The sequence below is a fragment of the Physella acuta genome, unplaced genomic scaffold, assembly GCF_028476545.2.
Source record: "Physella acuta isolate Inbredline_101_S28 unplaced genomic scaffold, ASM2847654v3 ptg000308l, whole genome shotgun sequence".
In the NCBI taxonomy this organism is placed as follows: domain Eukaryota; kingdom Metazoa; phylum Mollusca; class Gastropoda; family Physidae; genus Physella; species Physella acuta.
Window position 1 is genome coordinate 201,288 of NW_026731827.1, and position 24,663 is coordinate 225,950.

Consider the following 24,663-nt stretch of genomic DNA (forward strand, 5'->3'; position numbering starts at 1 on the left):
CATAACGATACGTGTACACACAGTGACGGTGGTTAGAGTAGCATAACGATACATGGACACACAGTGACGGTGGTTAGAGTAGCATAACGATACATGGACACAGAGTGACGGTGGTTAGAGTAGCATAACGATACATGGACACACAGTGACGGTGGTTAGAGTAGCATAACGATACATGGATACACAGTGACGGTGGTTAGAGTAGCATAACAATACATGGACACACAGTGACGGTGGTTAGAGTAGCATAACGATACATGGACACACAGTAACGGTGGTTAGAGTAGCATAACGATACATGGACACACACACAGTGACGGTGGTTAGAGTAGCATAACGATACATGGATACACAGTGACGGTGGTTAGAGTAGCATAACAATACATGGACACACAGTGACGGTGGTTAGAGTAGCATTACGATACATGGACACACTTGGCGGTGTTCAGAGTAGCATAACAATACATGGACACACAGTGACGGTGGTTAGAGTAGCATAACGATACATGGACACACTTGGCGGTGTTTAGAGTAGCACAACGATACATGGACACACAGTGACTTATTGTTTTAAAGAAAACAAAATCAAACGCTTGGGTGGGGGGGGGGGGAGGCAGGACATTATAACTAAATCTAAACTGATGATGTCGATTCTCTAGGATGTCCCTAACTCCAAACGTAAAACAGACTGACATCATATCGTCACATAAAAAAAATGCCTTGTCTAATTTTAGCAAATTGTGCGTTGTATTTCAGAAAATGTCACTCAGCTTGCTAGGAATGTTGCAGTCGATTTTATCAAGCTTATCTTAACATTCTAATCCACGCTCTACAAAACTGTCATTTTGTTATCGGTCTATTGTCGCCCAACCGCACCCCACTCTGCAACCAAACCGGAAACAGTTTCTCTAATGACAGCTTGTGTCCCGAGATCCACCAGCACCAACCTCATAGGTTGGTGTAGCCTAGATAGCATGGAGTGGTGGTGCGAGAGCCAGTGTCATGTTAAGTGCTTTAGACGCCTCTTCTTTAAATTACAGCCACTGGTGATAACACACTTATTGCTTTCAGTGTGTTCATTTTCAAAATTTGAATTTCATAATACCACATGTGAGACATCTGTACATCCCCTATATATATTTATATATTTATATATTTATATATATATATATATATATATATATATATATATATATATATATATATATATATATATATATATTCATATATATGTGAAAACTGACACCTCCCCATGAGGAAATCATGCCTTATCCAATGACACAAACTGACCTGTTGACCTGGTGACCTTGTTCTGTCAACAATGCCCCCCCCCCCTCAACGATCAACCTAAACCAAACCTTAACACCATCATCTCTAACGACCTTGCTACCCAACACACCAGCCGTTCTTTTATCCTAACCCTAAACAAATTTCTCCAATATCAAAACCACTTTCAGTCATTAACATTTTTTTTTACTGTACCGTGTCAACTTGTATCGTCGTCTGCCGTGAGAACAGCCAACCCCTGCATGGTTGGCAGCCAACCTCTGAATGGTTGGCTGCCGACTTCTGAATAGTTGGTATTTCTCCGACTCGGTCTATGCAATCTTTGGTTCCGGATCGCTGGTTATTAAATAGCGCGAACGTCGGAATGCTTTCAGTTATGTGTATTAAACGTGATGGTATAAGAAAACTTGGAGTGTGTGGGTATGTTACTTAACAGGTGTGTAAGTGCTGGGTTAGAAGTAAATGTACAGGTGTATGATGATGTTGAGGGTAGACTTAAAACAGCTGAATTCTCGTTAATTCTCGATATTTGTAAGCTTTCACCTTGATACAATACAAAAAACACTGACCCTATCACTGTACCATGTACCTATACTCTAGACTTTATTGTGGAGTTTGGTAATCAAAACATACTATCTTAATAATTGTTAATTAATAAATTTAATAATGAGTTTCTTCACTTTTCTATTTCACTCTTCGATTGCACTTAAACATTGAAATAAAATCTTTGGCTTCACTTGTGGATACTAAAAATTGAAGAGTTCTTTTGATCAACACAACTTTAACCCTCAACTATTTATTTTATGACCAGTTGTAGGCTCGATATATTATATGGTCTGACTGTCAACGTGGTATAAAGCTAGCCTGTAGTAGATCTGTACATAGCCTGCGCGTCACTGCAGTCATATAAATGAAGCTAGCCTGTAGTAGACCTGTATATAGCCTGCCTGTCAGTGTCGGCATGCAGTCATATAAATAACTAGCCTGTAGTAGACCTGTATATAGCCTGCCTGTCAGTGCAGTCATATAAATAACTAGCCTGTAGTAGACCTGTATATAGCCTGCCTGTCAATACAGTCATATAAATAAAGCTAGCCTGTAGTAGACCTGTATATTGCCTGCCTGTCAGTGTCGGCATATAGTCATATAAATAAAGCTAGCCTGTAGTAGACCTGTATATAGCCTGCCTGTCAAAACAGTCATATAAATAAAGCTAGCCTGTAGTAGACCTGTATATAGCCTGCCTGTCAATACAGTCATGTAAATAAAGCTAGCCTGTAGTAGATCTGTATATAGCCTGCTTGTCAGTGCAGTCATATAAATAAAGCTAGCCTGTAGTAGACCTGTATATTGCCTGCCTGTCAATACAGTCATGTAAATAAAGCTAGCCTGTAGTAGATCTGTATATAGCCTGCACGTCAGTGTCAGTATGCAGTCATATAAATAAAGCTAGCCTTTAGTAGACCTGTATATAGCCTGCACGTCAGTGTCAGTATGCAGTCATATAAATAAAGCTAGCCTGTATTATACCTGTATATAGCCTGCACGTCAGTGTCAGTATGCAGTCATATAAATAAAGCTAGCCTGTACTATTTACATGATAATTGAAACACAAGAACGATCGCTCGGATCAGTTGTTTTTAGAATAATTGACACTGACTTGTTAAAAACAATTTAGCTCTATACGATATAGTTCTCTCATGTGCTCAATTCTTAAGTATGTATTGCAATCGTGGGCGTAGGTTGTCGTTAAATTCTGTGTAAGGTTTTTTAAAACGGGGGAATATTTATGGTGAATTAGACCATAATGTCTCAGAATTCATCAAATTTTTTTTTAAAACAAACAATGTATCTGAAAACATTGCGTTTCAAGTTTTAGTTGATTGATTTAAATACTTACACGTAAAATTAGATTGTTAAATTACAAGGTAACAAATTGACGAAACATTTTACTAAAAAAACATTTGGATTGAAAAACTTCACATAATATTAGATTACAAAACATTTGTGTCACAATCTAATTAACATTATTTTCACGCTCTACTTAACATGTGTGTCACACACTCTACATAACACACACACACACTCTACATAACATTTGTGTCACACTCTATATAACATTTATGTCACACACTCTACGTAACATTTGTGTCACACTCTATATAACATGTGTGTCACACACTCTACATAACACACACACACTCTACATAACATTTGTGTCACACTCTATATAACATTTATGTCACACACTCTACGTAACATTTGTGTCACACACTCTACGTAACATTTGTGTCACACTCTATATAACATTTATGTCACACACTCAACGTAACATTTGTGTCACACACTCTACGTAACATTTGTGTCACACTCTATTTAACATTTATGTCACACACTCTACGTAACATTTGTGTCACACACTCTACGTAACATTTGTGTCACACTCTATTTAACATTTATGTCATACACTCTACGTAACATTTGTGTCACACACTCTACATAACAGACGTCGAATACAACCGACGGGCTAAATTTTTGGTGTTAATTTTCGAGCAGTTTCACCCACATCCTACCGATCCACTACAAAAAGAATCCATATGTATCAATATCAAAGGTGAACTAAACAAGCTTTAAGATGTTATTCACCTGCATGTGTCTGAGAAAAGCTCTGGTTTAACCTGACAGGTTTATGTTAGACTTGACCCCGGGTGGTTTAACCTTACCTGTCTGTTCCAGAAAGACTTCAAAATTTTTTAATGCCAACTTCAGACGAGAGAACTGACAAAGCAAGGGTCTGTGTTCTAGGATAGATGTCGATCGTTTATACAATGGGTACATATTCACATGCAAACGGTTCCAATATAACGCCCCACTGTCGGATGTTTTGTTACAGTAGTGTATGTTAGCTATCTAGTTTTGATTTTTGTATGTGGCGGTGCTTCCTTATGTTTGTATTTCATGTTCCTGTCTTCATACTCAAACTGCGAGTTGTGTGAATATGTCAGTGTTCGCTTGTCTGCTCGTATGTGTCGGTCAGTGACCAGCTATCGTATGTGTCCGTCAGTGTCCAGCTATCGTATGTGTCCGTCAGTGTCCAGCTATCGTATGTGGTCAGTGTCCAGCTATCGTATGTGTCCGTCAGTGTCCAGCTATCGTATGTGTCCGTCAGTGTCTGGCTATCGTATGTGTCAGTCAGTGTCCAGCTATCGTATGTGTCAGTCAGTGTCCAGCTATCGTATGTGTCCGTCAGTGTCCAGCTATCGTATGTGGTCAGTGTCCAGCTATCGTATGTGTCCGTCAGTGTCCAGCTATCGTATGTGTCCGTCAGTGTCTGGCTATCGTATGTGGTCAGTGTCCAGCTATCGTATGTGTTGGTCAGTGTCCAGCTATCGTATGTGTTGGTCAGTGTCCATCTATCGTATGTGTTGGTCAGTGTCCAGCTAACGTATGTGTCCGTCAGTGTCTGGCTATCGTATGTGTTGGTCAGTGTCCAGCTAACGTATGTGTCCGTCAGTGTCCAGCTATCGTATGTGTCCGTCAGTGTCCAGTTATCGTATGTGTCCGTCAGTGTCCAGTTATCGTATGTGTCCGTCAGTGACCAGCTATCGTATGTGTCGGTCAGTGTCCAGCTATCGTATGTGACCGTCAGTGTCCAGCTATCGTATGTGTCCGTCAGTGTCCAGTTATCGTATGTGTCCGTCAGTGACCAGCTATCGTATGTGTCGGTCAGTGTCCAGCTATCGTATGTGGTCAGTGTCCATCTATCTAGTTGTGTGTGTCGTCTAGTGTCCAACTATCGTATGTGTCCGTCTGTGTTCAGCTATCTGCTTTACGTACTCAATGATTTCCCTGTCTAGATTGCCCCCTCCCCCCCCCCCCTTCCCCGCTGTTTCTTTCCACACCTTCATGCACAGATTAAGATATCTAACATACCATTACACGTTTTAAGTGCTATTCCCTTTACTACATACCCCCATTATGTTATATTTACACAGATCATAAACTCTCCCATACTGTGCAGCGTACTCTGCCCTAACTAGAAGGTATACCAACACTTCCACCCACACACACATACACACACACACACACACACATACACACACACTGACACCTTCTACCACACAACCTGATTTTTCAGTTCAAGCAGTATAAAATCAATCACTAGGAATGCTTCAAACATTGGCATTTGTTTTCCGTTGTGCTTGACTTGGGTAACATTCCATAAAGTTGTGGAAATGCCTGAAGTGGTCTCAAGATTTACAACTCTCTAGAACCTTCCCAAAAAAAAATCAGTACGCTTTTTTATACTAATAAGGAACTACTTACTTGATTTTACATACCTATATAGATATAAACGAAACAATTTTTTTTATCTACATCGCACATTGTGTAATTCAAGATGTCGGTAAATGATTATTACCAAACTATCACACGAAAATTAATATTTTTGTAATTGACATATTTTATCTCCTGGTTTCTTTAAAAAAAAAATATTTTCATTTTGTTTAAAAAAATGAATCACACTAAATCCAGCGAAATTTTTTTTAAAGCTCAATGAAAACATCGGTTATGTAACAAAGTCTGAGTACATCAGGCTTCAAAACTTAAACCTGCGGCGTTGCCAGGAGAGGTGTGGAGGGGGGGGGATAGAGTGGACTTTTTGTATCTTAAGGATACCTTAAAACATTTATTATCGAATCCATGTGCATTATTTCGTTGTCGTTTCTAAATGGTCCACCATAATTGACATATGAACGCTTAACATACACAGCCATACACCTTTGACAGGGGAAATTGTGGCGTGATTTTTTTCAAGGTCAAGGCCAGGCGTAAGCCGATCGGGTGGCGCGAGTATTCGTCACACTGAGAACGTCACACTGAGAACGTCACACTCAGAACGTCACACGTCGAAGCATTGTCAACCTGCGCCCATAAACTTTAACGATCAGGGAGGGATATATAGCGTCTGGGCGCTAAAGGATATAAATCGAGAAATTGTTCTCTTAATGTTTCACACGTCAGGTTCTGAAATTTGCAGCTAACTTAGTCAGGCCCCAACTTACCCCCCCCCCCCCTACTGCAACTAAAAAAACTTTTAAAAAATATAATTCCTGTGGGAACTATATTATCTTTCAATCTGTGACCTCATGAAGTAGTGAATGTTGTGGCTTGCTTGGTTGAAGGAAGTGTTTACGAGCATTTCTTTAGAAAACATGAAACACGAATCTCAACCGACTTGACTCTATCGTTTTATTGCTTTATTTTTTATGGTAAGACTCAAACCTTTGTCTAGTTAAAACATAATTAGTAAACTTTGAATATTGATATTGATGATTCGATACACTGTTATGCTGATACTGACATCGTACATGATCGCATGGCATTTTACCTACGCACGCCTGAGTCTCAGACTACAAAACCAATCAAAATATTGAGAGATCGATTGTTACGTTCTACAAGAGACTAATTAGGCGCCTGCAGACAATCGAATCACAGGTCAATCGAGTGTTTTTATATATTATGTGGACCAATTAAATGTGTTCTGACAACAAATTTAGATCTAATGAACAGAAATTGAAAATTCGGGGATTGCGGCCCTTCGGAGCATCACATGGATTTAATTGAATGTTTTAATTTTATCTCCCTTACTTCAGCTCATTAAAATTGCGCTCAGTCAAAACTTGTGTTTTCAAGTCATTTGAAGTTTTCTAGCGATTGATAGCTCGGTTTTTAAAATAGCGGATGTCGCTAATTAGTAAAATTAAAATTTGATTTGATGTCAGATTAGCTTAAAATATGCGCTACAAATGCTGTGCGCACTAAAAACACAATTTTTTTATTTTTCAGGAGAGTCACATCAAAGAGAAAAATGCAAGTCATGTCTACACACATTCATGTCAGATCTTCTAACGGCAGAACTTTGCCTGCTTGCAGTAGAACCCAGCCTACTTCCAGTAGAACTACCATCTGCCGTATGAGCGTGATTGTGCTTCTGCTGACTAGTCTCTCGTTGGTCCCAGTATCCAATGCCAGTAAGTCTGTGTGTACATCTTGTTGTCATGATCCCAGTATCCAATGCCAGTAAGTCTGTGTGTACATCTTGTTGTCATGGTCCCAGTATCCAATGCCAGTAAGTCTGTGTGTACATCTTGTTGTCATGATCCCAGTATCCAATGCCAGTAAGTCTGTGTGTACATCTTGTTGTCATGGTCCCAGTATCCAATGCCAGTAAGTCTGTGTGTACATCTTGTTGTCATGGTCCCAGTATCCAATGCCAGTAAGTCTGTGTGTACATCTTGTTGTCATGGTCCCAGTATCCAATGCCAGTAAGTCTGTGTGTACATCTTGTTGTCATGATCCCAGTATCCAATGCCAGTAAGTCTGTGTGTACATCTTGTTGTCATGGTCCCAGTATCCAATGCCAGTAAGTCTGTGTGTACATCTTGTTGTCATGGTCCCAGTATCCAATGCCAGTAAGTCTGTGTGTACATCTTGTTGTCATGATCCCAGTATCCAATGCCAGTAAGTCTGTGTGTACATCTTGTTGTCATGGTCCCAGTATCCAATGCCAGTAAGTCTGTGTGTACATCTTGTTGTCATGGTCCCAGTATCCAATGCCAGTAAGTCTGTGTGTACATCTTGTTGTCATGGTCCCAGTATCCAATGCCAGTAAGTCTGTGTGTACATCTTGTTGTCATGATCCCAGTATCCAATGCCAGTAAGTCTGTGTGTACATCTTGTTGTCATGGTCCCAGTATCCAATGCCAGTAAGTCTGTGTGTACATCTTGTTGTCATGGTCCCAGTATCCAATGCCAGTAAGTCTGTGTGTACATCTTGTTGTCATGGTCCTAGTATCCAATGCCAGTAAGTCTGTGTGTACATCTTGTTGTCATGGTCCCAGTATCCAATGCCAGTAAGTCTGTGTGTACATCTTGTTGTCATGGTCCCAGTATCCAATGCCAGTAAGTCTGTGTGTACATCTTGTTGTCATGGTCCCAGTATCCAATGCCAGTAAGTCTGTGTGTACATCTTGTTGTCTCATGGTCCCAGTATCCAATGCCAGTAAGTCTGTGTGTACATCTTGTTGTCATGGTCCCAGTATCCAATGCCAGTAAGTCTGTGTGTACATCTTGTTGTCATGGTCCCAGTATCCAATGCCAGTAAGTCTGTGTGTACATCTTGTTGTCTCATGGTCCCAGTATCCAATGCCAGTAAGTCTGTGTGTACATCTTGTTGTCTCATGGTCCCAGTATCCAATGCTAGTAAGTCTTTGTGTACATCTTGTTGTCATGGTCCCAGTATCCAATGCCAGTTAGTCTGTGTGTACATCTTGTTGTCATGGTCCCAGTATCCAATGCCAGTAAGTCTGTGTGTACATCTTGTTGTCATGGTCCCAGTATCCAATGCCAGTAAGTCTGTGTGTACATCTTGTTGTCATGGTCCTAGTATCCAATGCCAGTAAGTCTGTGTGTACATCTTGTTGTCTCATGGTCCCAGTATCCAATGCTAGTAAGTCTGTGTGTACATCTTGTTGTCATGGTCCCAGTATCCAATGCCAGTAAGTCTGTGTGTACATCTTGTTGTCATGGTCCCAGTATCCAATGCCAGTAAGTCTGTGTGTACATCTTGTTGTCATGGTCCCAGTATCCAATGCCAGTAAGTCTGTGTGTACATCTTGTTGTCATGGTCCCAGTATCCAATGCCAGTAAGTCTGTGTGTACATCTTGTTGTCATGGTCCCAGTATCCAATGCCAGTAAGTCTGTGTGTACATCTTGTTGTCATGGTCCCAGTATCCAATGCCAGTAAGTCTGTGTGTACATCTTGTTGTCATGGTCCCAGTATCCAATGCCAGTAAGTCTGTGTGTACATCTTGTTGTCATGGTCCCAGTATCCAATGCCAGTAAGTCTGTGTGTACATCTTGTTGTCATGGTCCCAGTATCCAATGCCAGTAAGTCTGTGTGTACATCTTGTTGTCTCATGGTCCCAGTATCCAATGCCAGTAAGTCTGTGTGTACATCTTGTTGTCATGGTCCCAGTATCCAATGCCAGTAAGTCTGTGTGTACATCTTGTTGTCATGGTCCCAGTAGGTCTGTGTGTACATCTTGTTGTCATGGTCCCAGTAAGTCTGTGTGTACATCTTGTTGTCATGGCCCCAGTATCCAATGCCAGTAAGTCTGTGTGTACATCTTGTTGTCATGGTCCCAGTAAGTCTGTGTGTACATCTTGTTGTCATGGCCCCAGTATCCAATGCCAGTAAGTCTGTGTGTACATCTTGTTGTCTCATGGTCCCAGTATCCAATGCCAGTAAGTCTGTGTGTACATCTTGTTGTCATGGTCCCAGTATCCAATGCCAGTAAGTCTGTGTGTACATCTTGTTGTCATGGTCCCAGTAAGTCTGTGTGTACATCTTGTTGTCATGGTCCCAGTATCCAATGCCAGTAAGTCTGTGTGTACATCTTGTTGTCATGGTCCCAGTATCCAATGCCAGTAGGTCTGTGTGTACATCTTGTTGTCATGGTCCCAGTATCCAATGCCAGTAAGTCTGTGTGTACATCTTGTTGTCATGGTCCCAGTATCCAATGCCAGTAAGTCTGTGTGTACATCTTGTTGTCATGGTCCCAGTATCCAATGCTAGTAAGTCTGTGTGTACATCTTGTTGTCTCATGGTCCCAGTATCCAATGCCAGTAAGTCTGTGTGTACATCTTGTTGTCATGGTCCCAGTATCCAATGCCAGTAAGTCTGTGTGTACATCTTGTTGTCATGGTCCCAGTATCCAATGCCAGTAAGTCTGTGTGTACATCTTGTTGTCATGGTCCTAGTATCCAATGCCAGTAAGTCTGTGTGTACATCTTGTTGTCATGGTCCCAGTATCCAATGCCAGTAAGTCTGTGTGTACATCTTGTTGTCATGGTCCCAGTATCCAATGCCAGTAAGTCTGTGTGTACATCTTGTTGTCATGGTCCCAGTATCCAATGCCAGTAAGTCTGTGTGTACATCTTGTTGTCATGGTCCCAGTATATGTACATCTTGTTGTCATGGTCCCAGTATCCAATGCCAGTAAGTCTGTGTGTACATCTTGTTGTCATGGTCCCAGTATCCAATGCCAGTAAGTCTGTGTGTACATCTTGTTGTCATGGTCCCAGTATCCAATGCCAGTAAGTCTGTGTTTACAGCTCGCCCTACACACAACGTCAGAAGATATTTAAAAAATGAAATGTCAATTATTTTCAAAGTAACTTCGATATCTTTACTTCTTTTCAAGTAATTTAAAATGTATCTCTATATTTTTACTTTATTTAAACGAATTAAAGTTAACTGCTATATTTTTACCTTTTTTCAAGCAACATACATCGGGCAGACTGAAGGGGACGTAATTGATACGACTATCCCGTTCACAGACACCTCTTCAATCTACCCTACCCCTTCCTTCACACCCGCTGTGGGTAAGTCGAGAAATCAGTCGACCGCACATAGTTAAATAGAATAATACTTAATATAGTCACACTCCTGTTATGAAAAGTACTGAGAAGTTTATAGCAGTATAAGATATATTTCGTACCAGCTGCAGGTATAAAAAGCACATTTGTAACATCTATTTATAAACCTTCTGGCAACTTTGAGTCTCTTTATTGCAGGTGTTGTAGCTAATTCAGGAGAAACCAATCTTTTCTATAGTGCAAACCTACCTAGTCTTTCACAAACATCAGCAGAAACGGCATCAAACACAGAAAATGTTTTAAGTCCTTCAGAACCATCAGTCTCTTTTACGCTATCTTCACCAACTTTTATGCTTCCCATGTTAGATACACCAACATATTCATTTACGTCAGTAGTCGCGATAGTTCAATCATTGTTCGCAATATCGGAAACATCATTACAAAGTGCTTCGTCAAGTACAATGACACCACCACAAATAAAACCACCTGACAAAAATAATATCCTATCGTCGTCATCCCTTGAGGTGACTCCAATACAACTGACATCAAAACCAATATCAATTGACTCACAAGATACCATAAAATTACAAACAGAAACACAACAACTGCCTATAATTACATCTCACATAACAACAGAACCACCACAACTACCAACAGAAACATCACAACTAGCAACAGAAACACGACTAGCAACAGGAACACCACTACTAGCAACAGAAACACAACTAGCAACAGAAACACAACAAGCAACAGAAACACCACAATTACCAACAGAAACACCACAACTAGCAACAGAAACACAACTAGCAACAGAAACACCACAATTACCAACAGAAACACAACAACTAGCAACAGAAACACCACAATTACCAACAGAAACACCACAACTATCACAACAACTTTCCCCTAGCCAGACAGTAGCGTCACCATCCACACCATCATCACCACAATCGCTGACAGCAATGAACCCACCAGAAATGTTAACATCCCCACCATCACCAGAACCACTGTTAACATTGAACCTCGTACAGTCAGCATCTTCATCCGTTACCTCAGTTCTAGAACTTTCAACCACCAAACCAGTACAACCACCATCACCATTTCTAGATGTATCCGCCGTAGTTTCACCAGACTTGATATCCCCAACAATGACACAGCAGAATCCAACTCACAACTCTGCAAGCTGGACTCTAACTTTAGCATTCGAATCATCAGTAACAGTGCACATTTCAACAGAAGACACAGCACTATTAAATAACTCATATACACTAGAGCTTTTAGAAACAGATTCACAAACAACAGTAGATGATCTAAGCACGTCTCTAACAGATTCGTCCGATAATATAGATTTACCTAACTCACTAGCAATAGATTTGTTCAGCACTCCCGAACTTGATCCGTATTTCATGGATTCAAGGTACATGAGTACTACAGAATTGTATCTACTTAGTACTACAGAAATAACTCCACAAAATACTTTGAATATAGATTACATAGATACATCGGAGATAGATCCACAATGTGCAACAGATATTGACACGCTAATATATTACATAGATACATCGGAGATAGATCCACAATGTGCAACAGACACGCCAAATTCATTTGAAACAGTGTCAGAAAGTACAACAGAAACACCAAGTTCTAATGTAAATACTGAGATGTTTTCATCACAAACAACAGCTGAATTCAATACAGAAAATGGAGGCATAACTTCCGTGTTAAGAACAACAGAGTTATCGGTCCCTTCGTTCACACAAGTACCAAATACCACACTGTCGATGACGTCTGTAGACCCCAAGACTTTGCCACACATTACAACACCAGCTCAAACATTTACAACACTAGCAACATCAGCAACTACAAAATTAAATCCAACAATTGCGTCATCAACCACAATAACTACAGGATCGACAACTACAGCACCAATCCCAACAACGACTATAACGTCAATTCAAACAAATACAACCCCAACAAAAATTACAACAACAGCTACAACAACATCGTCTAAAACAAATGAAACTTCAACAATGAGAACTCAAACTACTACAACTCAAAGAACTACAACATCAAATACAACAATTAGAACAACAGCAACTACAAATACTACAATATCAATTCCAACATCTACAACCCGAACTACAGCAATATCTCTTCCAATTTCTACATTAACAACTCTAGCTCCTACAAATCGAACAGCTACAACATCAACAGCTAGAACGCCAACTCCACCAACTAGAACATCAACTAAATCAGATGATGAAACTACCACAACTAGATCAACAACTCCAATAACTAAATCTGCAACACCCACAACTCCAAAAAGTACAACATCAATTCCAACATATTTAATTCCAACAACTGCATCAACAATTGCACCTACTATAAAATCAAATACAACAACTACAGCTCCAACAACGCCTTTAGCCACAACTCCAACTCCATTAAATTCAACACCAACAACTACTACTCAAAAAGCTACAATATTAGCTCCAACTACTGCTACATCAACTACAGCAACCCCAACATCATCATCAACAACTACAACGTCAACTCCAAGTACCAAGGCTCTTATAAATACTACATCTGTTCCAACAACTACATCATTAAAAACTACAACGTCAACTCCAAAAGCTACATCATCGATCCCAACAACAACAATTCAAACAACTACAACATCAACTAAAGCAACAACAACATCAACTAAAACAACTCTAACTACAACAACTGAAACAAAAACAACTGCAAAATCAACTACAACTACAACAGCTTTAACTACAACATCTATAAAATCAAATCCAACTACTACAACATCTACACCATCAACTCTGGTATACCCCAACCAACCCTCGACAACTTTACTCACAACACAACCTAACTCAACACCCGCACCCTCATCTATCTCAACTTTGACCTTGACCTCACCGCAACCGGAGACTCCCCGGAGCGCAGAGCCTACGAATAGCTTTCCGCCAGTAGCGTATACTGCTGGTACGTCATCCCACTTTCTTAATAGACGCTTGCCACCCCTCAACTAACCAACCCCCTATTAACATACAGCACCCTGTATCCCTATACTCACTACTAATCTATTGCGACAAAATGGTTGGGGAATGCGGGCTGAACTTCACAAAACACACATCATTTAAAAGATAGTTTTGGTCGTGTTTTAGTTTAGCCTTCAGCTTTTGGTGTAAGAATATAATCCGCTTAGGAACCTACGGCACAGAGCTTCGCATGAATCACTACCATTACATTTACCTCAGGGTTATAATGGTTTCATGAGACATTCTCTCGAAACAAATCTTATCATGACAAATGATCGCAGATAAAATATCCATGACAAATGATCGCAGATAAAATATCCATGACAAATGACCGCAGATAAAATATCCATGACAAAATATCGCAAATTTCTCAGGACAAATGTATCAGGACAAACGATATCACAGACAAATTATCGCAGACTAAATACCCGACTGTGAATAACTTACAGTATTTTTAAAGATATTAGTCAATTGAATCATTCAAATTAACATATCTTGCATGCTGATTTTCATAATTAATTAAACTAAATTAAATAACATATGACTAATTTAATTCTAATAACACTTTACTTTAAAAATATAAACATTTTTCTTAAAAGTCTAATTTTACATTAAAAATTTAAAATACTTAAATTGATGAAAGTTAATAATAGCAAATTAATATTTAATACACATGAATGAAATATTTTTTTAATGATTTGGCCATCAGTGTAAAATCATGGTAAAAAAATTTGTATATGGCCTTGGTTGGGTAATCACCATTAATACTGCTTGGCTTGCATGCACACAAGAAATATAATTGACATTGACTTGCTGTCAATCAAATAAACATGTGTTACCTAATCAATATCCTGGGATCTAGATAACTATTTAACTATCCAAGACAGTATTTGTTATTTATATTATTTTACATGATGCGGTTTTTTCTCTTTGATATATTTTGTTCTGGGATATTTTGTTATGGGATATTTTGTTATGGGATATTTTGTAATGGGATATTTTGTTATGGGATATTTTGTCCTGGGATATTTTGTCCTGGGATATTTTGTCCTGGGATATTTTGTCCTGGGATATTTTGTTCTGGGATATTTTGTCCTAGGGATATTTTGTCCTGGGATATTTTGTCCTGGGATATTTTGTCCTGGGATATTTTGTTATGGGATATTTTGTCCTGGGATATTTTGTCCTAGGGATATTTTGTCCTGGGATATTTTGTCATGGGATATTTTGTTATGGGATATTTTGTCCTGGAATATATTGTCCTGGGATATTTTGTCCTTAAGCCTTTTTGTTTCGGCTATTTGGTATGAGATCATTTGTCCTGTCACCGGTGTAACATATTTATGATATATAAGAAAAAGTATAATGTAGGTTGATGTGGATATACGGAGTCAAGTTTTTTTTTGCAATTGACATGTAGATATGTAAAAAGCTAATCTTATATATATATATATATATATATATATATATATATATATATATATATGTATGGGTATGGGTATGGGTATGGGTATGGGTATGGGTATGGGTTAGGGGTATGGGTATGGGTATGGGTATGTGTACGGGTACGGGTATGGGTATGGGTATGGGTATGAGTATGGGTATGGGTATGGGTATGGGTATGGGTATGGGTATGGGTATGGGTATGGGTTAGGGGTATGGGTATGGGTATGGGTATGGGTATGGGCATGGGCATGGGCATGGGCATGGGCATGGGTATGGGTATGGGTATTGGTATGGGTATGGGTATGGGTATTGGTATGGGTGTGGGTGTGGGTATGGGTATGGGTATGGGTATGGGCATGGGCATGTGCATGGGCATGGGTATGGGTATGGGTATGGGTATGGGTATGGGTATGGGTATGGGTATTGGTATGGGTGTGGGTGTGGGTGTGGGTGTGGGTGTGGGTATGGGTATGGGTATGGGTATGAGCAACATTACATACCAGAGCAGTGCTTACAGTGGCACTGTCATTGTATTATCAAATGATCTACCCAGACTGCCCTTCACCAACGCATGAATAGTTTGATACCAGTTTCACGTGAACAAAATATTACAATGCTTAAAACAAACAACAGCCTGAGACGAATTCACTGAAAACATTCGCTTGACCTGCCTGGCCACAGTGACCCCTGATGGTTATGTTGTCAATAGAGCATAGATTACAATTTGTCTTTGCTTCATACATTTTGAAACCATTTTTATTACACTGCGACATCTGAATGAGTAACCTGATAATGGTAGGGTATAGATTATGTTTAAATCTCACAGGATTTCAGCTTACTATACATTATGATTAAATTAATCGAAGTAGTTTTTAATATGTGAAAGTAGTAATTTAAAACACACTTGCATTATATATATATATATATATATATATATATATATATATATATATATATATATATATATATATATATATATATATATATATATAATATATATACATATATACACACACATATGTATATATATATATATATATATATATATATATATATATATATATATATATATATATATATATGTATGTGTGTGTGTGTCCCCATATCTATTCAAATCTAATTTTAAACTTTGTATTATAGTTCCGATGTTGTATTATAGACTAATACACTTATTTAATCAATTGATTGCATGCAACATCCATTTCTACTAATATAGTGTCATGTATTACTGTTATATTTTGTAGATTACATGTGTGTACTGAGAACTATGAAGTATGTACTATACTGACTTCTAACGTTATGCCATGCATGGAGTAGCTCACTGTATGTATGTTTGTCTATTTTGTGACAGCCTTGTTCTGTCAGCCTTTGGGTATGGCTAATCAAACGACGGTGATTGCTGAGATGTACTGGGACGTGATGTCAATCTCCACTGGAATTACCTTGTACTTGAATGATACAGAAATGATACAATGCAATATCACAGCAAATGGCTGCACATACACAAAATCAAATACATATTCAGTCAAGGGGTCTTCCGTAAGCATCGAATTTTTTTTTTTTAAATTTAAAATTGTATATATCTGTATTCATTTATCTTGTGTGTTTTTGTTCCTTATCGATGAAAAATTACTAAAATACTACATTGATTTTTGTTTTAATATTCTCTAGTTCGAGATATTTAATTGGAACCTCGGCTATGCGGTGAGTTTTGACGTAGGATTCCTAAGGGTTGAGACACTGAACTTCTCAGTGATGATAACTGCGGGGGGACAAGTGCAGAACGCCAGCTGCTCATCTGTCCATCAGAGTGGTAAATGAAACACGATTTTTTACATTGGCTAGTTTCATAAAAACATTAAATTTTAGGAGCTGGGAAACAAATAAAAAATATTAAATGTGTAAACTGCAATAGTGGAAATGTAGGTTAAAGTTGTACACTTTGAAAGAATTAATATAATTAAGATTAGTCTAGTTTAGTAAATAATTGAATGGCGAGACGAAATGAATAGAATACCAAAATATTCAGTAAAAAGTTGGCTGGAATTCAGGCGTAGGGTATCCGATGTGTAGCGGGAGATTTAAATCAAATTCAACGTCATACAACACACGTGACGTATTTCAGAGCCTGTTGACGAGTGTGTGACGCAGCCTGACGTGTGTGGACACGGAGGTCAGTGCCATGATGAGACGCTAGGGTTCACGTGTAACTGTAGACCCGGATACCAGGGACATACCTGCTCACAAAGTAGGTCGTGTGTTTATATCGCCTGTTTTATAGCTTGCCATGTTTTTTTTTTAATTGTTACAAAATGTTTAAAAGCAAAATTGGACCATATAATATACTTATACTCTCAATAAACACAAAGAAAGTAAACGAAACAAAAAAAAACAAGACCACAACCTGTTAGCTTGACAATTTTAATTCTTTCCCTGAAACTGTAACCCTTTCAACAGATAAAAATATATCAACTAACACAGCTTTTTTTTTTTTTTGCAATTGATGCCATTAATCAGCCCCGTCCTATTTGAGTGAAGCCCTTTTTTAAACACAAAACTAAATCGTCGTCCTATAGTCATTGTTTCTTCCAGACTTTTTTCTCCGGGGGGGCACTTGAAATTTTCGGGGGGACGGGGGGGGGGGACGGGGGATCAGTAGACTTTCTTCGGGGGGGGGGGAGGGCGGAGCCTGGAAGAAACTCTCCTTATAGTACTACTCCATTAACTAACCCCCTCCTCCACCCACCCCCACCCCCACCCCCACCCCCCCCCCCTCCCGCACGCACCATCAGCATAGTTTACTATATCAAGTGTGTGACGTATTTTTAATTTGTTATCAACAGTCTATAGAGAGCTACTTGATTACTATTGTTACTGCAACAATAAGCTGTAAAATTAAATATTACATTATTTTTACTCTATGTGTTTCCCAAAATTAAATGAAATTATACGCGTCGATTAGTTTACAAGACGCCGGTCCTAACATTGAATCATAAGGCTACGTATGTTTTGGCAAACAGTGACTTAGAGATACGGAGATCAAATTAACGCAATTTACCTTGACACAAGTAATTGAAAGCTAACCTCGGAGCTAGCTTTATTTTCTCTGACAACTTTCACACGTTGGAGTTTTGCTCATATGTGAAGGGGCGGAGGAGGGGGGGGGGGGCGGGGTGAAGTTTTTTTTAATCAATTCTTGCATAGGCCTAATACTAATGCATGGTCGCTATGTATGGTTTAAGGGCAACACAATATGTTAAAAACGCTAATGTATGTGTTAAATTAAAAGTTATGTTAGAAACAGATAGCTTTTACACTCCCCAACCTATTTCTAAATTAAAAATAGTATGTGCATTTTAAAAAAATGTAGTTATTTAGTAAATTTAGTCCATATAGTAATGCTTAGAGCAGGGGTTCCCAACCTTTTTTTACTCTAGAGCACATTCTAAAATATCGGTAGGGTGGCGGGCACCACCTATTTTAAATCGACAAACTCCTTCCAGAGGCGTAGCGACCCTTCCCGTCACCCGGGGACAAAACTTTCGATTTGCACCCCCCCCCCCTTCAAACTTTCGATTTCCATCCCCTTCAACCTTTCAATAATGTTTATGAAAAAAAATTCTGTCTCTGTCAAATAGTGAGAGGCGGACACATACGAATCGTCCGGCGGGCGCCATGGCGCCCGCGGGCACGGGGTTGGGAACCCCTGGCTTAGAGAAATACACGGTGTAATAGTGCTACATATGTTATCCTGTTCTACGCAGGCAACAACGGTGTGTACTGTGGGGTAGACCAACTGACGATACATGTTCTGTACCACGGCCTTGATGACGTGTGCTTCACGTCATCGACCCCCATCAACTGCACCATAGCCGGGCCTGCGTGGAACAGTTCTGGTGACTACTCGGCTACTCTGCTGAACTGGAAGCACGTAGACCCCGCCACCAACTTGGCTGTGGCAGTTAACGGTTCTCACTTGGATCGTCAGCTTTGCTTAACGCCTGATTCTCTACCTGGAATAAATGAGGTGAGTTGTATTTAGGACCTTCATGGGACGGTGGGGTCAAGCGAAAGGTCACTGACCTGAAAGTGTCAAGGTCAAGAATTCTCGCTCTTGAATTCTTAGCACGTCTCTGAGTCTACCCAGCTCGGATAGGTACCCAACTAAAATCGGAGAAAATAAAATCGGTAGGGCCTAGAACTGACCACATTAATTCTTCAAATGCTGAAAGGAAAGGATCAGGACAACTCTGCTTCCTCTGCTTTATTGCTTTTAGAGATTCGATAGTTATCGATTGTTGTTTAATCGCGCTATGAACTCGAGTCAGTTATGTTGTCATTGTAAGGAGATTTTTATTTTATTTTTCTTGAAAATAACCGTAATTTCCTTTTTTTAAAAGATTTAGAAACAACTGTGTATAGCAATTACTCTCTGGATTATCGCCCTTTACATTTGCAGGTTGTGTACAACATAACAAACCCAAAAGCCTCGTTTGATTTCACCTTCACCTTGACGCTGGACATCCAGTTCAACAACACACCTCCTCGGTTTAACAGTGACATGTACACAGTAGCCATCAGCAGCTACAAGAGCGTGTTGGTATATGTTAACAAATCATCAACTGTCACGTGTCTAAACAGTCCCTGTATTGAGGTCATTGACCCGGATAAAAACTCAAAACTTGGAGTCAGTTCACTAACATTATCTGTTGTCAGAAGTAAGTAGACTGCTCACTCACACACAACATTATATGTTGTTACAACTAGACTGCCCACTCACACACAACATTATCTGTCGTTACAACTAGACTGCCCACTCACACACAACATTATATGTTGTCAGAAGTAAGTAGACCGCTCACTCACACACAACATTATATGTTGTTAGAAGTAAGTAGACTGCTCACTCACACACAACATTATCTGTCGTTACAACTAGACTGCTCACTCACACACAACATTATCTGTCGTTACAACTAGACTGCCCACTCACACACAACATTATCTGTCGTTACAACTAGACTGCCCACTCACACACAACATTATATGTTGTCAGAAGTAAGTAGACCGCTCACTCACACACAACATTATCTGTCGTTACAACTAGACTGCCCACTCACACACAACATTATCTGTCGTTACAACTAGACTGCCCACTCACACACAACATTATATGTTGTCAGAAGTAAGTAGACCGCTCACTCACACACAACATTATCTGTCGTTACAACTAGACTGCCCACTCACACACAACATTATCTGTTGTTAGAAGTAAGTAGACTGCTCACTCACACACAGCATTTTCTGTCGTTAGAAGTAAGTACACTACACAAAACACCAATAGTCATTTCAAGTTGGCAAATCACACACAATATCGATGATATAGAGAGGCAAGTCTTCGACTTCTCAGGGACTTAATAAAAATACTGATAATACGTATCGAATCAATGTATTTGTATCGTCAATCCAATCCTACCCATGGCGCTAAACCTAACTCCAACCTTAAGTAGCTATGGCCCTGAACTTACCCTTACTCTAATCCTGACTAACACTAACATTGATACTGAAAGACAACAAACCATAACGGCTGATCCCATAGCAATAACCCAAGTCTTACCATAGCCCTAACCCAAGTTCTATCATAGCCCTAACCCAAGTTCTACCATAGCCCTAACCCAAGTTCTACCATAGCCCTAACCCAAGTTCTACCATAGCCCTAACCCAAGTTCTACCATAGCCCTAACCCAAGTTCTACCATAGCCCTAACCCAAGTTCTACCATAGCCCTAACCCAAGTTCTACCATAGCCCTAACCCAAGTTCTATCATAGCCCTAACCCTAATTTCTGACTATAAAACTTAACATAAGATTACAATACCACCAACAATCTGCCACACCCAGGGGCGTAGCGAGGGGGGCGGGGGTGCGGACCGCACAGGGTGACACAATTTAGGGGGGTGACACCAAGATAAAAATAGCAAAATATATAGAGAAAAATGATAATTCCACTTACAAAATCGAAAGTTTGGGGGGGGGGGTGCAAATCGAAAGTTTGAGGTGGGGGGGGGGTGCAAATCGAAATTTTGAGGGGGGGGGGGTGCAAATCGAAAATTGAAATTTTGTCGCTACGCCTCTGGGTGTGACACCATTAAGGGATGCACCGGGTGACACCCGACCTCGCTACGCCACTGGCCACACCTATTTTTGGAAGGGTTTTTTTTTTCAGACATCGGCGATACCAATTTAAATAATACTAGATCTATATCTCATTTCAGGTAACAGTGGATCATCAAAAATATTTTTTTCAAATAACAATTCTTCTGACTCCTTTGGATATTTTTCTTTCCTCAATGCTCCATCAGAGAACGAGACATTTCAACTCACTGTAAGTACATTCTCTTTAGCTGTTGGATTTGTAAGTAGATTATCTTTAACCATTGGATCTGTAAGTAGATTCTCTGTAACAATTGGATCTGTAAGTAGATTCTCTTGAAACATTGGATTGATTAAAAGACTATTTTGACAGACTTCAGACAAGATTTTGGGAAAATATCGATGTTTTAAGAAAAATTCAACTGCAATTTTGAGGGGGGGGGGGGGGGTTGTAGGCTGAGGTGTGTCGTCATTTTAAAGGGGGGGGGGGTGTCTGGCTTTTTGTGACGATGTGTGACGGAGGGGAGGGGGGAGCTAAAAATCGTCCAAAAAAGCGTGACGTCATTTATGGATGACCCCTTAGTTACTTTGTATTGATTACTGTCAACAGGCGGTGGATGGACAAAATGCCAGTGCTCAAGCGGAAGTGAAATTTGAGGTCATCTACCCGCCTGTGTGCCCTAGAGCTCTCTCTATTGACCACCTGGACATGCTGGCCAATGGGATTATAACAACACTGAACTGTACGGAGCCTGAAGTTGGAGTTTATCTAAGTGATACCAATTATAATGTATCCAGCAACATGAAAGGTTTGAGCAAGTTTTTTATTTCCTCTGAGGGGTCCACTAATCTGCCATAGAAGTTGTTTTTTTTTTACACTTGTTAGATAATAAAGGGAGGTAACAGTGGTAATAGTCCTACTACACAAAAAATATTTTAATCACATTCATTCTAAGTTACACACAAAACTAAATATAATAAGAACTGTTTATTGGAGTTAAGTGTTGAAAAGTTATGTTTTTTTTTTTAAATAATGCAGTTGTAGCTTCTTAGTAACCTCTGTTGTTTTATTTTCATTCTTATTATAGTTTGGCCTACAAATTAACAACCAAAAATATAATTTCAGCTACCCTGTCTTTAAGGCAGCTAAAAATAACCTCTCCAAATTATTCTTATTTCCCCATATATTTCAGCCTACTTTGAGGTTTCCAGCACTGGAAGTATCTATGTCATCAAACCACTAACCAGTTTAGCCATCGGCTTGTATAACTTTACAATCACCACTGTTGGCAAAATCACAGACGCCAGTGGAAGCACTATCACAACTTTTTCAGCACAAGTTCCTGTCAGCTTTAACTTAACAGGTTTGTCATGGTTAATTTAACTTAACCAGTTTGTCACTTTTAAATACGTGTACAAAAAGATTTATCAATTAAGATTTTTTGTGTGAATAATGCAATGTAGAAGAGGTTTTTATACCATTTAGGCCGAGAAATTACTAATAATATGTGAGCATCTAATTTTTAAGTATTATGTTATTGATATTTTGTTATGTTTTCAGTTTAATTTGTTTTGCATTTTAGTTTTGTATAATACTAAAAAGTGTAGAGGCATGGTTTATCATCATGTAAAATTGTTATAGGCCTATAGGATAGGAGCTGTATAGAATATAAAGATATGACACCATCATTGAATCTTCCTTAGTGTTTTTTTTTTAAAGTTTAAAGTTTTTGAAAGATGCAATAAAAGGTTAACAGTTATTTTTTTAACATAAAATATGTTCAAAATAAGATTTTGCAATTATTTCTAATTATGATGTAACAAGGAGGCTTTTTAAAAATACAATATGATTTGTATTATCTAATTTTTTAAAATTAGTTAGGTTTTTAATTTTAGGGGGGGATGGGAGGAAGGAAGATAGTTTCTAGAAATGTTATATAACAATACATTATGGGTGGTAGTAAATGGAAAGCTATGTATGAAAGTTATATATAATGGAAAGAGCTTATCAAAATGCTACACCTCAGTTTTGTGAATTCTTTATGTGCATCATCCTTTAATTACTGCCATAAGTTTTTATTTAAATTTTAGAATTAATACTTATAAATAAATTTACTTTTATTTTACTTTTGTACTATACTTCAGCCCCTACTCCCAATTGCTGGTTAACTGACCTGACCATCCCACTGATGTGGAAACCATCAGATATCTTCAAGATTAATCTGGTCTGTCAAAACTATAGCATTGACAGCCTGGCAATAAAGAGTGTTACATTCAGTGATGGGACAGTTTTCAATGCTTCAAAGCTTGAGAAATCTGGCAATGACAATTACAGCATTGATATCAATTTACTGCAGTATAAAGCAGGGACCTACAATGTGAGTCAGTTCTTAGTTCAAACCATCAAAATTTTTTTGTTAAATATGTCACTGTACCAATATAGATAGCTTCTTTATAAACTAAAAAAAAATAACATTTTAAACAGCAATTAACAGCTGTTTGTGTAAACTCAGCTGTTAATAATACAGTTAAGTTTGATAAGACACACAAAACAATTAATTCACTATGAAGTAAGGGGTCGGCATGGTCGAGTCGGTAAGGCTCATAGTTGCTAATCCGAAAAGTCTCGAGTTTGAACCCTCAGGCAGGTGAGGCTCGTTAGTTGGGGACAACCACTCTTCTAGGAGAGACAACTCCAAAATGAAACAACTGCTGCCTGTAGTTTGTTCTTGGTTGGACAAAGGCTATGGTAGCAAATCCAAAAAGAAAAGCAGGCTGAAATCGGACACAATGGCCTCAATGGCGCATAACCAGTTGACACGTACCCTTAATTGTGTTGAAGGAGATCCCTACCAACACTAAAATTAAGAAAGAATAAGAAAAAAGAAAGACTATGAAGTATCTAATAGAGTATATTAAAAAAACTGTACAAAAGGAACAATATGATATACTTGACATGGATACAACTAAATTTAAAATAATTTTTAAAATGTTAATACTTTTATTGAATTAACAGGGAAGAGAAAAATAAAAAAGAAGCAATCAAAGTCAATTTTCTGAAAATATAGCAATCAACTGAATTAAAATAGTAGCAGACTCCTGAAACTTCGTTTATAACTTTATCCATTTACCCTAATTTTTACAAAAATATTATAATTCTATTAAAACTGAATATTTTAATCTACTCTAAGTTAGATTCTTCAGGCAAGAATGATTTATTCTTTTCTTTATTAAAAATTTATATTTAAAAAAAATTTCAATATTATAAGCAAGCTTTGAAAGAGCCCAA

General features: G+C 38.7%; 1 protein-coding gene across 2 annotated transcripts in view; it reads left to right on the plus strand.

Annotated features, from left to right (window-relative positions):
• LOC131940023 (serine-rich adhesin for platelets) overlaps positions 1 to 24,663 on the plus strand; it is a 52,366-nt gene that overhangs the window by 10,402 nt on the left and 17,301 nt on the right. The window contains exons 3-14 of one of the 2 annotated variants that reach the window (XM_059298562.1): positions 7,135 to 7,319; positions 10,634 to 10,735; positions 10,928 to 13,720; positions 16,574 to 16,761; positions 16,894 to 17,035; positions 17,348 to 17,470; positions 18,987 to 19,249; positions 19,682 to 19,940; positions 21,497 to 21,606; positions 21,985 to 22,183; positions 22,568 to 22,738; positions 23,520 to 23,752. In XM_059298562.1, coding sequence (XP_059154545.1) covers positions 7,135 to 7,319; positions 10,634 to 10,735; positions 10,928 to 13,720; positions 16,574 to 16,761; positions 16,894 to 17,035; positions 17,348 to 17,470; positions 18,987 to 19,249; positions 19,682 to 19,940; positions 21,497 to 21,606; positions 21,985 to 22,183; positions 22,568 to 22,738; positions 23,520 to 23,752 — 4,768 coding nt within the window. The remainder of the gene's footprint in view (positions 1 to 7,134; positions 7,320 to 10,633; positions 10,736 to 10,927; positions 13,721 to 16,573; positions 16,762 to 16,893; positions 17,036 to 17,347; positions 17,471 to 18,986; positions 19,250 to 19,681; positions 19,941 to 21,496; positions 21,607 to 21,984; positions 22,184 to 22,567; positions 22,739 to 23,519; positions 23,753 to 24,663) is intronic. The other variant, XM_059298563.1, reaches the window with a different exon arrangement.